This window comes from Ipomoea nil, unplaced genomic scaffold (assembly GCF_001879475.1).
Source record: "Ipomoea nil cultivar Tokyo-kokei standard unplaced genomic scaffold, Asagao_1.1 scaffold3100, whole genome shotgun sequence".
Classification (NCBI taxonomy): Eukaryota; Viridiplantae; Streptophyta; class Magnoliopsida; order Solanales; family Convolvulaceae; genus Ipomoea; species Ipomoea nil.
The window spans coordinates 1,114,081-1,130,573 of record NW_017619528.1 but is presented as its reverse complement, the minus strand read 5'-3'; the positions used below and the strand labels follow the sequence as shown (position 1 = coordinate 1,130,573).

Below are 16,493 nucleotides of genomic sequence, written 5' to 3'. Positions count from 1 at the left end.
ACGTAGTTAGCTAGAGATCGAATTTTACAAATGTAAAGCGTTAATTAATTTTGTAGTATTGGTTAGATTGGTAAAATAGTTAGCTAATTTTGTCTTATTTGACCTCTATTAGCTTTTTGACTTCTTAAAAAATCAATATAAGTTTTTCCTTCTCAAAAAATAAAAAATAAAAAAAATCAATATAATTGTTTGATTAATTAAGCATTTTATAATTTCAAAATGCTAAAATTCAAAAAACTGCTCAAAACAATTTTTTCAATTAGCTTTTTGAAAAAAGAAATTATACCAAACAGCTATCAGCTAACAGCTAATTTACCAAATACTTTTTCTACAATCAGCTAATGTTATCAATTAGTTATACCATCTAATTAACTCAAACAGTTAATAGTTATTTACCAAACAGGGTCATACACGTACCATGGTTGGGCAAGATTGAAGGCATTCTCCCCAGCCACCCTCATGGTTCTGTTTTGACAGGATGAAGTGAGCAGCTTTACGGATGGCTTCACAATTCTCATAAGTCTTTCCCGCAGCTGTTAGCCCTAATAGGGCAAAGCAAGTACCATGGAGGAAGCAAATTCCCCAATACCCATACCATGATCCATCTGCTTGCTGCTCATTTTCAAGGTATTGTGCGGCCTTTGCAATAGAGACATTAACTTCTTTTGATCTATAATCTGGATAATGATGTTTGAAGACTGCAAGGCCACTGACTATAGTTCCAGTAGTTTCTACTTGCCTAACCCACCCACCAAAAACACTTAATTAGCATGCAAATTAAATTGAATGATACAAACACTATATATTACTCAATAACATTATACTAATTAATTAATTCATTATTTTAGGTGAGAAGAATTAGGATCTTACTCTCCTTCTACAACAATATCTGCAAAGATTTCAGAGGGGTTCAACATTTCGAGGTATGGTTGTGGAACGGGTGGCTCCCAAACAGAAAACCCGCCACTCTTGGGACTCTGAATTCAACAAAAATATAGATTGTTAGGATCAAACGCTTACTATTACGCCAAAAGCTATAGCTGCAACTTTATTTCCTTATAGATCGTCATCGGATTTTCAAAAGGTAGGATGATGGACTTAGCTAGTTAGCTTCACCCAACGATCCCATAACCACCAATTGATATGATGGACTTGGCCCCTCCCGTGACCTGATCCTGATATCACTTGATAGGATTAAGTGTTTACCACTATTCCAAAAGTTATGCCTAGTTGTGAAGACGCAACTTTATTTCCTTATACATTGCTATCACATTTTTGAGAGGCAGGGTGCTGGACTTGGCCCTTCACCTGCCTCCGCCCAACAGTCCCCCTAGCCACCAATTGATGGACTTGGCCTTTTACTCGCCTTCGCCTCTTGCTGGGACTCAGGTGCTAGACTTAGCCTCCTAGCCACCAATTGATGAACTTAACCCTTTACCGGCCTCCGCCTCTTGCTGAGATGGACTTGGCCCTTTACCGGCCTTCGACCTTTGCTTGGACTCTAACCGTGGCTTGACTTTGATATTAGTTGTTAGGAAACCACTATACCAAAAGCTATAATTTGTAGTTAATGAGCAACTTTATTTCCTTAGTTTATAGACCTACATCACATTTTCAAGTGTTTGAATTTTGCCCTTTACTAACCTCCGCCCAACAATCTTCTAGCTACTAATTGATGCACTTGACCTTTTATCGGCCTCCTCCGAACATTAGCTTATTTGTAGAATATAATTTTGGTAGAGGAAAGAATGAAAGTAAGTGTACTTACTTGATGATAAAGGCAGATATCAACAGCCTCATACAAGCGCTGAACATTGACTTTCTCTCCTGCAATTTCAGGCGATATTTGCCCAAGGAGTACTAAACACTGCAACAAAACAAGTGTATTTTTAATTTGTGAAGACATATATATGTCTTATGGAGTTATTTATTAATTTGCATAGGTTTCAACATATATGCAAATAATAACCTTAAGGGCATCTGCTGTGCAGTCAGAGACCGCCAAACCTTGATCTTGATCAGAGAATGTCCATGACCCTTTCGTGAAATGGCGAAACATACTTTTGAAGTCTCCTTTTGGGTTTTCTTTTATCTGCATATATATTATTATATTATTTGACCGGGCATTTTCAAATAATTAAGCTCAGCTCCATCTAAATTAATGAACATATATATATATACCTGTGATAGTTTGAGATAGAAATGGGCCTTCTCCAGACAATCTCCATATTCTTCAACCATACCAGTCGCAATAATAGCTTGAGTGGACATAGTGGTATCCCAATTCTGACTCCCAAAGGTCTGCATTTTCATCCCATCTTCTGCAAGCCATAAAAAATCTGGAACCCTAGCCAGATGGTACTTCAACTCATCGCAGCTTGGATCCTCCGCCCACCAACACATCATTTGCAAACTCTACAAAAAATTAAATACACCAACCAATAATTGATGATGGACTAAGTGTGGGTGTGTTTGGTTGAAACATTGGAATCCGAATGATAATGAGAATCAAATACTTGACAATGGTAATAGGTTTAGAGTAAATACCCAAAATCGTCATCGACTATAGTGGTTTTTCTCAATTTCGTCCTAAACGACTTTGGTGACCTAATATCGTCCCAGACTTTTGTGTTTCGCTCAATTTAGTCCTCCATTTGTTATTCCGTCAAATTGGTGTTAAATAAAGGGACAATTCAGTAATGTCAATATTGATCTCTCTTTACTTTCAACTTGTGAAGTGGGAAATTCCTCTTTCTTGTACGAATTACACCCAGAATTACTCCTGGACCTGCGAATCAAATTTTATATTCGCAGTTTTAGGAGTAATTCGTAAAAAAAAAAAAAAAAAAAAAAAGGATTTCGCAGTTCACATGTCTATGAGTAAAGAGATGCCAATATTAAAATTACTGAATTGTCTATTTATTTAACACCAAATGGACAGAATTACAAATGAGGGACTAAATTGAGCAAAAACACAAAAGTCTGGGACTAAATTGAGCGAACCACAAAAGTGTGGGACGATATTAGGTCACCAAAGTCGTTTAGGACGAAATTGAGAAAAACCACAATAGTCGAGGACGATTTTGGGTATTAACTCAATAGGTTTAGGTAGGTGAAGTTACTTTGTTTGGTAGTAAATAGGAATTGTAATAAAAAAAATGGCAAATATCAATTTTGGTCACACAAGTATTAGCAAAATTACAAATTTAGTCAACATGTTTAATTCTTATCAATTTTCATCCACGACTATTGTTTTAGTGCCAATTTTCATCCACGACTATTGTCTTAGTGCCAAAAATCATCATCAAGCCGGTCACCCCATCATTTAAGTCATGCCGATATGTAAAAAATATTTAAGGGTATTTTTGTCATTTTCAACTTAAGATCTCAATTTGTGTATGAATAAAAGGATTTAAGCCCTAAGATTGATCCTAACTCGCAATTCTCCTCCTCATCCTACCTTAATTCGATGAGGAGAACTGCGAATTAAGATTGATCCAAAGGCTTAACTCCCTTTATACATGCTCAAATTTGAATCTTAATTTGAAAAAGATGAAAATACCCTTAATAATTTCATATTTCTGCATGTCTTAAACGGATGAGTGATCGGAGTGGTAAATTTTGGCACTAAAACAATAGTCACTGATAAAAATTAGTACTAACACAATAGTCGTAGATGGAAATTGGTAGGAATTAAACATGTGGATCAAAATTGTCATTTTGCTAATACACATGGACCAAAATTGATATTTGCTCTTAATATATATATATATATATATATATATATATATATATATATATATATATATATATATATATATATATATATATATATATATATATATATATATATGGAGGGGATCAGGTGCATTTGTTGCTTCCCGTGCGGTTGTGCGGCGGATTAATGTGCGTGAGGTTTATACTTAATGTGCGTGAGATTACTACTCAATGTGCCTGAGATTTGTACTTAATGTGCGTCATGTTAATATGCGTGAGTTTTGTACTTAATGTGCCTGAGTATTGTGTTTAATGTGCGTGAGATTTGTGCTTAATGTGCGTGCGTATTTCAGAATTACAAGCTCAGAAGGAAGCAGAACAGAAACTCACGCACATTAACGCCCAAGTTTCTTGTTACTTCTTCCTTCAATTTGGCCATGGATTCTGGATTATCAGCTACCTTCAGTGCAGTTGAATGTTTATATAAATGACGCACGCACAGTAAAATTTGCACAGCAATTAAGTGTGGATTTCTGTTGTATTATTCCCATAATTTTTAACCACCATAACTCGCCTCCGCATCATCATCATCAGGGAGGGGGCAAATGGCTACTGGGGATGGGGAAGAAGCTGACATCAATATTTTCTGCTGCATTTTACACATTTACGCACATTAAGTACAAATCTCAGGCACATTAAGCACAACACTCACGCACATTGAGTACAAATCTCGCGCACATTAATCCACCGCACATCCACACGAGAACCTTTCACTATATATATATATATATATATATATATATATATATATATATATATATATATATATATATATATATATATATATATATATATATATATATATATATATATATATATATATTGGTTCCTGTGAGAACAGGTCTTTCCGTGCGGTTAGTGCGGCATACACCACTAGGTATGTATAAATGTACCATACAGTGTTCGAGAATACACCTGAATGAAATGCCAAAAAATATACCACATAAAAAAAAATACACCACACATAATGGTGTATTTTCGAACAGTGTGTGATGCATTTATGCATACCTAACAGTGTATGCCGCACTGACCGCACGGGAAGACATGTTCTCACAAGAACCTCACCACTAGGTATGTATAAATGTACCATACAGTGTTCGAGAATACACCTGAATGAAATGCCAAAAAATGTACCACAAAAAAAAAAAAAAATACACCACACATAATGGTGTAGTGATGCATTTATGCATACCTAACAGTGTATGCCGCACTGACCGCACGGGAAGACAAGTTCTCATAGGAACCTGACTATATATATATATATATATATATATATATATATATATATATATATATATATATATATATATATATATATATATATATATATATATATATATATATATATATTGGTTCCTGTGAGAACATGTCTTTCTGTGCGGTTAGTGCGGCATACACCACTAGGTATGTATAAATGTACCATACAGTGTTCGAGAATACACCTGAATGAAATGCCAAAAAATGTACCACACAAAAAAAAAATACACCACAAAAGAGCAACCTCAATGGTCATGTTTTTTCTTGATTTTTGCAAGCTAATTAAGAGAGAGGAGAGAGAAAACAAAACTAAAAAAAAAAAAAAAAACAAAAGTAAAAAATAAACAACTCTGTCAAAAAAATATTAATGATTTACGTGCTCATCTGGTGTAGTTGTGCGCGAAACACAAATGAAAAAAAATTTTAGAGCCCATAAAAAACTCTACTTCATGCAAAATCATTTTCTTCTCTTTCCTCCATCTCACAATCTGACCCCTCTAACTTGGCAATAAAAACCTACTATCATAATAAATATCTAAACGCATATAGTACGTAGTGTATTCTACTGCCACACACAGCACAACTGAGAAACTAAAAGAGGGCCATATATATAATATATTGTTAGGAGTTTATTATTATCAGTAGTTGTGTTACGGTAGGACTCGTATTATTGTATTCTTATACTATTTTTGTACAGTCCTGTATGATTGACATTCAGAGATATCAATCCTCATCTGGTATCAGCAGTTTCACGGTAATTTTCCATGGTGACGCTCGGTTCTGTTGACGGCTCTGTCGGATATTCATCCGAACGGACCGTTTCCAAGGCTGCTCTCTCGGCTCCGTTGCAGTCGAATGTCTCATTCCCTTCCGCCCATCATTTTTTATTAGTCAAGTTACCGTCCTCGAACTACCTTTTCTGGCATACTTAGCTCATTCCCTTCCTTCAAGGTCAAGGGCTGCTAGGTTTCTTAGATGGCACCATGTCGTGTCTGGCTGAGGCTGCGCCGGCGGATGCTTCGGCCGCTGATGTTCCCGCTACTCCGTCTACTGCTCGTGTTGCGTGGTTCCGTTAGGACCAGACTGTCTTCTCCCTTCTTATCTCTTCCCTCTCGGACGAGATGATGCACCTTGTAGTGTGGAGGACGTCTTCTCGTCAACTGTGAACGTCGATCGAGCAAACCCTAGGGTCGACGACTCGCGCCCGTGCGCTGTGTCTCGTTGGTCAGTTGCAGTCGTTGAGGCAGGGAGACGTTTCCATCACCGACTATCTCGGCCGCGCACAGGTTTTGATTGAAGACTTAGCGCTGGCCCGCCGGCTAATCACACTCAAGGATCAAAACATGTACATTTTTCGGGGTCTCCATTTTGAATACGAGCCTCTAGTTGCTTCATTGACGAGGGGAGCTCCGGTGTCACTAAGTGAATTGACTAACTTCCTGGTTTCCCAGGCCTTTATTTGTGTAGATGATAGCGGCGAAGTGGTTGTCCCGGTGGTTATGGCGCCTCAGTGTGGTGACCGGCCTAGTGGGCAGCACGATGGTAACGGTCGCGGGCATCGTGGTCGAGGCCATGGCCATAATCGAAATGGTTGCATACGGTGTCAGATTTGCAATGGCGAAGGCCATACCGCCTTGGTGTGTTTCCGGCGCTACGTCCATGCTCCAGGGCCGCCGGCTCATGTTGCGTTTCCAGTGGATGATGCGAGCTCCATTGGGTCTCAACAATGGTTTCCTGACACCGGTGCTTCAAACCATGGTACTCCTAATCCGTCATTGATGTCCTCTACCACTTCTTACACTGGGCCTGACAATCTTTGGGTTGGCAACAGTAAATGTTTACCTATTATTAGTACTGGTTGGCAAGAGTAAATGCTTCAGTAGCCTCTTTTACTAAATGCTTTAAGTTGTATAATGTTCTTTACGTTCCTGAGTTGTCTGCATCTCTATTATATGTGCAACGTTTTGCTAGATATAATAGTGTATTTTTTGAATTTCAGCCGGATTGTTTCTTTGTGAAGGATCTTACAACCAGGGCGGTCATATATAAGGGGCAGGCTTCGGGTGGTCTCTATTCATGGCATGCCTCTCGTCAGAGTCCTGCTGCTTTAGTGGCTACTTGTGCGTCCTCATCCATTTGGCATAGTCGGCTGGGTCACCCACACACTCGTATTTTGTGTCAGATTTTAAATTCTTGTTCACTTGATTCTAGTTTTAGTGATAATTCGGTTTCTTGTCATGCATGTATGTTGGGAAAATCGTCTCTGTTTCCCTTGCCTCGTGTTGAAGCTACTACTTCTCATGTTTTAGAGCTACTTTATACTGATATTTAGGGCCCAGCGCCTTTACTTTTTGTCAATGGATTTCGTTATTTCGTTTTGTTTGTCAATGACTATACTCGTTATGTTTGGTTTTATCCAATGCGTGCCAAAATTGACTTGTATGCCATTTTCGATTAGTTTCGGTCTCTTGTTGAGCGTTTGTTTAATCGCAAAATTATTTATGTACAATCTAATTTAGGGGGAGAGTACAAACATTTACATAAAACGTTCTCCTCTCTGAGTATTAATCATAGGCAGTCGTGTGCGTATACCCATGAGAAAAATGGTCGGGCATAACGTAGGCTCCGTCACATTGTGGAAACTAGTCTTTCCTTGATGGCTCAGGCCTTGGTTCCAACTCATTATTGGGACTACGCTTTTGAAACTGCGGTCTACCTCATTAATAAAATTCCTACTCGTGCGTTGAACAATGATTGTCCTCATTTTAGGCTTCATCGTTCTAGTTCATCTTACTCGTTTTTGCGTGTTTTCGAGTGTCTTTGTTACCTTTTGTTGCGTCCATACAATCGCAAGAAATTGCAATTTCGGTCTGTTCCTTGTGTTTTTCTTGGTTATCTACCTTCGTTTCGTGGCTATCGTTGTTTGGATCTTGCTAATAACAAGGTTTTCATTTGTCGCCATGTGCGGTTTGATGAAACCGTTTATCGGTTTGCTACTTTTGTGTCTGTGTAGGCTTCTGGTCCAGTTCCGGAGGCTCCTTGGGGTGTTGGCAGTATGTGTGTGCCACCCGAGTATGATGTTTGTGCTATGACGTCCAGTTCCAGTACACGTCCGGTTCCAGTTGTTGTGCCCGACTCGTATGCTTCCAGTTCCCGTACTGTCACTGCATCGGTCCTGGATGGTGTTATGGTAGCTGGGCAGACTGCTCATTCCCGTCCAGCTCATCGTGCTCCCAAGTCGGTTCAACCTCGGTCTCATGTGATGGCTACTCGTAGTATGGGTCGGACTGAGCATGTGGTATTGGTGGCCACTGCTGCTGTGCCTGAACCGACGTGCTACTCTCAAGTGGTGCAGTACCCTGAGTGGCTTGAGGCCATGAATTTGGAGTTCAACGCCTTACTCCAGCATAATACTTGGCGTTTGGTTCGTCATACTCCCGGTATGAATATTGTGGGGTGCAAATGGGTTTTCAGGATGAAGCGGAAGGCGGATGGCATCGTAGAGAGGCATAAGGCTCGGTTGGTTGCTAAGGGGTTTAACCAGGTGGTCGGGCAAGATTTATTTGAGACGTTTAGTCCGGTGGTTAAACCGACTACAGTTCGGCTTCTATTGTCCTTAGTCGTGTCGCGTGGTTGGACTATCAGGAAATTGGACATCTACAACGCTTTCTTGAACGGTAATCTTGCTGAGACCGTTTACATGAAGCAACCCCCGAGTTATGAGGACAAGTCTATGCTGGATCATGTGTATTTACTGTAGAGGTCGCTCTATGGTCTCCCTGAGCCTGGTTCAATATGTTGCATTCTTTCTTTGTCTCGATTGGGTTTACTCCATCCAAGACTGATGTTTCCTTGTTTATTTACACGCGTGATTCTATTCAATTATATCTGCTTGTGTATGTATATGACAATCTGGTCATGGGTTCTGATTCCTCTCGTGTCACCGGTCTTCTTGCGAAGTTAGCGTCTGAGTTTAAGATTCGCAACATGGGTGCTCCGTCTTTTTTTTTTCTAGGCATTGAGACGGTTTCTTGGCATGATGGATTACTTCTTTCTTAGCAGCGGTATATGCAGGATATTCTGAAGCGCGTTGGTATAGTTGATTGTAAAGCATTGACTACACCAGTCTATCTTACTCGGACTCTGATGATTTCGCAACTCCTTGCGCTGATCCCACGCAGTATCGGAGTCTCGCTAGGGCTCTCCAGATTCTTACACTGACGAGACCGGACCTGTCGTTTGCTGTCAACAAGCTGTGTCAGCATATGCACTCTCCTACTACTGAGCACTGGGCCATGCTCAAGCGTGTATTGTGGTACGTCAAAGGTACTCTTCATTTTGGTTTACATATCGTAAGTCTGCTTCTGTTGATGTGCATGTCTTCCTAGATTCGGATTGGGCTGGTGATCCGGATGACAAAAATCTATGAGTGGTTTTGCGGTTTTTCTAGGGAGTAATCTGGTTTCCTGGACTTGTCGGAAGCAGCGTACTGTAGCGCGCTTGGTTTGTGCCCGGGGTCGCCACCTACTCTTTGGTGTGACAATTTGGGAGCCACTTACTTGTGTGCAAACCCGGTTTTCCATGCTAGGACAAAGCATGTGAAGATTGACTACCCATTTTGTTCTTGACAATGTGGCAAAGGAGTTACAGGTTCATTTTATTTCCACGAAGGATCAGCTAGCGGATATTTTTACTAAGGCTCTTTCTAGTCCGCGGTTCATCTTTTTTTGTGGCAAGCTCAATGTTGTTGCGCATCAATCTTATGTTTGAGGGAAGTGTTAGGAGTCTATTATTATTAGTAGTTGTGTTATGGTAATCAATCCTCATCTATATATATACTTTTCCATTAATATATATATTATTTGGTGTATTCAAACCTTTTCCACTGCACCAGTGGTAATGTATCTGCTCACTTCAGCTCCATAGCGCATGTGGCTGATTACTTTTCTCACAGCTATTTCTCTAATTTTTTTGAATGGCCAATGCCTCATCATGGGCTCAGTGCAGTATTGAAGGGTGTTCCACAGCAGATCTTGTATCAATGTATGATGGCAGAAGATGTCCTCCTGCATGCATTTAGTTGATGTATGTTACATTGTTTAATTTGTATGGAAGCTAGCTAAGCTAGTAATTAAATTTTATACATATATATATATATATATATATATATATATATATATATATATATATATATATATATATAGAGAGAGAGAGAGAGAGAGGGGGAAGGTTCAAGTGCGGCGGTGTCTTACGGTGCGACGTCACCAATAGTTCAACAAATATACCTCATCAATGTTAGAAAAATACACCACAAAAACACAAACAAATTAGGTACGCATCACCAAAAACACACCATTAGGTGTTAGTAAAAACATCTACGGTGTTCGAAAATACACCATTGGGGTGTTAGTTATATGGTATATTTTTTTGGGTCTGTTGTATATTTTTTGGTGTTTTTTTTTACATTTCATTGTGGTGTGTTTCCCTTACACTGTTGGTGTATGTTGTTAACACTGTTGGCGTATTCTAAAATTTCGCCGCACCGCCGCACGGGAAGACCCCGCCGCATTTGAACTTTCTTCTCTCTCTCTCTATATATATATATATTTATATAATTATATATATATATATATATATATATATAGTGAGTCCACCCCTTTCCAATGAGTTCGTGTAGATAGATTTGATCCATTAATAAATAGAGATCAATGGTCAGATCTAGTTCATTATCAACTATACAACTGTAAATGCACAATTAATAATGGTCCAGATCTAGTTGGCTGTGACCTGGTAGCTAGAGAGACCAAATTTACAATTTAATAAGAAAAATTGAGTGAACACATACCGAAGTAGGAAATACTCGAACAACATAACCAAAAATGTGATTAAATCTTCTAAGAAATTGTTTATAATGTTTTGCTATACAACATATTAATTACTCTATTTGTTAAATACAATACTTCACGTAACTTGATTAAGTATATATATATATATATATATATATATATATATATATATATATATATGCAATGCGACTAACCTTACAACAAGCCATGCGAGTGCGGTTCCAATTTATGTGATCATAAGGTTTGACATGAATTTCTGCTCTTATGGAGAGAACAAGATCGGTAAGTGGCCCATGATATCTCTTAGCATATAAGAATGACATTGGCATGTATGTTGATCGGCTGTAGCACCACATTTTTGCTGAATTATAATGACATAATATTATATTATTGTTGTGACAATATATGACTGTACTATATATGTTAAGTACTTTAATTATTATTATTATTTTGCAATTATCAACTTTAGTAATTACCTGGATGGAATGGAAAATTGGAAGGGAAAAGCCAAAATTCTGGTGGGAGTGGATTACACCCATCCCACTCATATACTCCAAGGACCTAAAAAAAATATATATTTAAAGTTTAGATAAAATTATAATATTTTTAACAGTTGAAATATTAGTTTAATTAAAATGTCTAAATGGCTAAAGCTATTTTTGGAAGAATGGAAATATTTGTGTGATTTAAGGTCCATAATGATGTGGTAAATTTAATCGGAAATATACGTGTGTATATGTCACCAAATAATAGGTATTTGAGGATAGTAACTTGGATAGTTGGGATCGAAAGTCGGAGGTTCCCGAGCCAAAAAAAATATTTTAGTGGAAGAATTGGGGAAAGTTCCCTTCTCTAACCTCTAGCTAACTGGGTATTTATAGGAATTGAAATGGACACATGCCGGAGGGTTAGCATGTCTGATATGTGTCTCTCATGCACTCGGCGGTCCTGGGGGCTAGGGAAAGGCGTCCACGTGTCAAGGAATATCTGATTAGCCAATGTTTATCAGGCTTGGTTCGTTTGTGCGCTATTGTTGTTGTTCATTCTTAAGTGCTAAGTACGTGAGCTCGGTCTACCAGCCGAGCATATAGATTGGAGCCGAGCTCCCAAGGCTAAGGGCAGAAGCTTATTAAGCCATTAATATGCTTAACCAACAGGTCGGGTTAGACGGGTACTCTATTCAAGTCAGGTCAGATCGGGAAGAGACCCATGGCTTGCATTGAGTCGTATCCGATCAGGTTCCTAGAACAAAAGGGTAATAGCCTGAGGTATATTCCCTATCACATAGGTTTTGAAACTTGGAAAATGACTTTCGAAAGTCATTCTTTCATTTTTTTTTTATTCTTTTTTTTTTTGTGTTTGAATATTCAAGAAAAATAAAGTTAAATGAAACATATTTATTTTGGTTAACAAAAAAAAAAATCCAATTTGGCGTGAAATGTCTCTCTAGATCTTTAGTAGGAAGATATTTTTCGAATTCTTTATTTTCTCGTATTTATCTTATCTCTCATCATCTCTTTTCAAATTAGTTTTCACATTAATATTACTACCACCACTAACAAACCACTACTACTACTACTACTACATTAGTTTTCACATTAATATTACTACCACCACTAACAAACCACTACTACTACTACTACTACTACATTAGTTTTCACATTAATATTACTACCACCACTAACAAACCACTACTACTACTACTACAACTAAACATAAAAGATTGAATTTCTTAATTTTTACGCAAATAGAAAAAAGATAATTTTCGTGCATTTCACCCAAACATTAAAAAATTAAATTATTTTCTGAAAATCATTTATTTTCCAGGTTTTCAAATAAACCCTTCATATTCTTGAGTAAGATGATAGTGAGAGTGGTCTATTGCTTTAAATGGGTTCTTACCCTTTAGTTAAAAATTTTAATAAATTTAGTTATTAGGAATAAATTGCAAATTAAATTTTGATGAAACTCGATTCCACCAGAGATCCTTTGTCTTTGGTGATAATTTTAAATTTAATCTTAGATTATCATTTTTGTCAGTTAACATCCCAGACTATTATTTTTTAGACACTTCTAGTCCTTCTCATGACTTTTTCTATTTTTAGAAAGGACATTTTTGTCTTATATTTTTCTCTTGTTATTTTTCCGGTTTCAACCGGTTTAATTGGTTTAGGACTTTAGGTAACCTCTAATTTTTTGTAACCATATTTTTCAACCGATTTTTAAGTAAAGTCCTAAACCAATTAAACCGATTGAAATCGAAAAAAAATAAAAAAAAAATATGTAGAGACAAAAATACTCTTATTAAAAATAAAAAAGTCATAAGAAAAACTTTAAATGACAAAAACGATAGTCTGGAACTAAATTTAAAATTGATACCAAAGACAAGGACCTCTAATAATTAACATGCACAAGTTAGTATTTTAGAACCACAAAAATCTCGATTGTAAATGTATTCTCATCAAAATGTTAAAACAGAAAAGCAATCAAAGATAATATAGGTGAATTAGGTAAGGATGTTCTAAAATATATACAAACTTTCAAATAAAGTTTGATCACCAGAAAAGTCATGAAACTATTGTTATTTTAATTTAAATTTTGATAAAGTTTGATCCTAAAATTTATCTTTTAGGGTGTGTTTTGAAACCCATAAAAATATTTCTGGAAATCATTTTCTTAATTTCCAGTGTTTGAGAAGAAAGAAAACTTAGAGTACAGTCAATGAAAAATCATGTTTTGGTCAATGGAAAATGCATCAGATTTTCAGAAAAATGATTTTCACTTTTTTTTTTGGGAGTCATTTTTCAAGTTCTTTGCCCTCTCCTCACGCCTCTTCTCTCTCACCTTCTTCCAAATTCTCTGAAATGATTGTCGGGCCGGAAACCAATCTGATCAATTGGTTTTAGCTCAGAAACCAGTCGTCCAGATTGATTCCGAAGCCAGTCTGGCCGACTGGTTTTCGAAGTGAAAACAGTAGTCGGCCAGATTGATTTTTACTCTGGAAATCAAATTTTGTTGTGGTTTCTTGTTCCCGATTATTTTGCTGCGATTTTGTTTTGATTTTTTTGCTATGATTAATTTCCTACACAATGTTATTGTGTTGTGATTTTTTTTTAATATTAATTAGTAGAGTGAGTTTTTTATTATTTTATGTGAAGGATGAGATTGTCAAAAAGAGATTATGACAATACATAAATTTGCAATGAGTTTAAATTTTAATTAAATAAAATAATTATAAATATCACATACCGAGAGATAAACCTTTCCCCAAGAAGGAATTTGAGTAGCACCCCCATGATCAAGAATCCATTTTCGACCCCTAGCAATGGCACCATCACCGTCATCAGGTCCTTCTCCAAGCAAACGCAAGGCCACATAGTTGAGTGCTGACCCAATCATGGTACTGTGTCCACCTATGTAGAATCCCCATCCACCATCTTCATTCTATCATATATACAAGAATTGAACATAAGTAATAAAAATAAAATAAAATACCATAATAAAGGAAGCAATCTGCTAATAATAAATATGTATGTATAGACTATAGGTGATATATCTAATTAAGTTTGTATTTATTTATTTTTTATTACAATTATAAAGTCGAAAATATATTTTCCCTAAGTACATACTTGATGATTGTAGAGAAATCGAATTAATTCTTTCTTGTGTTCTGATGTCAGAATGGTATTCATTGCGCCACTTATGTACAACACAATCATCTGCAAATCATTTTACACAATTAATGATTTCAATAACTTTGATTGCCACACACCCTCTCTTCAGTCCCCTGTCACATTAACAATTATTATTAAAGGATCCTGGAAGGTTTTTTTTTTTTTTTTTTGTCATGCCACGTAAATGGAAATGGGAGAAAAAAAAAAAAGAAAGGAAAAATATGTTATTAATGCCCCTGCACCGCCCTCTGGGCGTCCCTAGTAAGCCTGATGTACACTCAAGGAAGCTTTTCTCTTCTTTTTCTTTTTTTTTTTCTTAAAAAAAATACGATTTCATGAGCCCAAAAAAAAAAACTATTATTGCATAACCAACTTATTTTCTCTCTCCTTTTTCTCTTTACTTCTCATAAGTCATGGTATCACAAAAAACTCACAAAAGCCACTCTTGTCGTGTTACTCTTATAGAGAAATGTTTAAGAGCAATAGAAACATCAATTTAATTTTTTAGTGGGATTTTCCAAGAAAAACACTGAAATAGAAAATAAGTGAGAGGAAAAAAAAAAACAAAAAAAAAAAAAAAAAGAAAGAAAAGATCATTTTACGGGCCCAGTTGGCTTGTGCAGCGTCATGCTGGGCGCGCTGCAATATAATGCTTTTCACGCACAGTTCTTTCTCCAATTTCACTAATCAATGGTTCCGAAAAGGCAAATTATTGTATGGACCATGGTCCACACAATGTTATGTGGACCATAATAAAATGTACATTTTTAATATACTAAATGTACATTATTTTTGTACTGAATGTACATTATTTTTGTACTAAATGTACATTATTTTACAGTAGACAAAATATGATCCACACAACTTGTGTGGACCATGGTCCATACAATAATGATTGGTCCGAAAAGAACCTCAATTTGCACGAGAAAAATATCCAAAGAAAATAAAATTAAAAGCCCCTCCCAAAAAAAAAATTTCGTGAAAAAACTTTCTCAAAATGCATAAATAGGATGCCCTAAGATACCAAAGGAGGAATGAAAAACATTGGTCCAGAATGCTCAGCTGGCCAGTGCCCATCTTTGGCTTGAAGTGCACGGTTCAGCCGTACGGCTTTTCTAACTGCGGTTGTGACTGCCTCATAGTTCACTTCTTCTCCGTCTCTTAATCTTATTGCTGGAAGACTTAACACATCAACCCCACTTTCTTTGATCATCTGCACACAACATTAACTAATCAAACAAAAACTTGAAAAATACTAAAAACCTCCGATCCGATCCATTGTTGCGAGCCCGGCCTGACCTGCATTCTCTTGAACAAATCACTGGAAGCACGGAAACCTTTCTCCCGGTTTTTTCTGAACTCTTGGCGGGCATTTTCAAGCGCTTCTCGTTCTTCTGGCGTGCCGGCGTTAGGGTGGTACTCCCATATTTGTCGGCCGACATAGTTGTTGGTACTGTAAATGTACGGCCCGCCACCTTCGCCAATCTTAAGCTTCCACATCTTCTTGCTAGTCTGCTGGTGATTTAACAGAAGAGGAAAACGAAAACTAGAAAGACATGCATATGATAACAACGGAATATATATATAGGAAAGGGAAGGGATCGGGGTGCGGGAATGACTTCCTGTGTGATAGTGTGGTTGTGAGGTTGGACTAAGCATTAAACTCATGCACTTTAAGTATACAATACATGCACATTAAGCACACAAACAAAACACATTAAGAACAGTAATCTTATGCATATTAAGCAAAAACTCACGCAATTTAAGCACAAAACTAACGCACTTTAAGCACAAAACCCATGCACCTTAAGTTTCAACAACTACTCAAATTAAGAACACTAATCTCACGCACCTTAAGCACAAAACTCACGCACCTCAAGCACAAAATTCATGCACCTTAACTTACGCACCTTAAGCACAAAACTCACACACCTTAAAC

The 16,493-nt window shown here is 37.1% G+C and overlaps 1 protein-coding gene across 1 annotated transcript in view; it reads right to left on the bottom strand.

The window, feature by feature from the left end:
• LOC109166438 (dammarenediol II synthase-like) overlaps window positions 1-16,179 on the bottom strand; it is a 17,822-nt gene extending 1,643 nt beyond the window's left edge. Inside the window, exons 1-12 of the mRNA XM_019315399.1 lie at window positions 15,854-16,179; window positions 15,579-15,767; window positions 14,510-14,599; window positions 14,130-14,324; window positions 11,357-11,441; window positions 11,075-11,241; window positions 9,912-10,100; window positions 2,182-2,415; window positions 1,970-2,092; window positions 1,769-1,867; window positions 871-977; window positions 418-739 (exon numbers count right to left, since the gene is read on the bottom strand). Coding sequence (XP_019170944.1) covers window positions 418-739; window positions 871-977; window positions 1,769-1,867; window positions 1,970-2,092; window positions 2,182-2,415; window positions 9,912-10,100; window positions 11,075-11,241; window positions 11,357-11,441; window positions 14,130-14,324; window positions 14,510-14,599; window positions 15,579-15,767; window positions 15,854-16,054 — 2,001 coding nt within the window. The 5' untranslated portion in view covers window positions 16,055-16,179. The remainder of the gene's footprint in view (window positions 1-417; window positions 740-870; window positions 978-1,768; window positions 1,868-1,969; window positions 2,093-2,181; window positions 2,416-9,911; window positions 10,101-11,074; window positions 11,242-11,356; window positions 11,442-14,129; window positions 14,325-14,509; window positions 14,600-15,578; window positions 15,768-15,853) is intronic.
• Window positions 16,180-16,493: the final 314 nt, after the last annotated feature.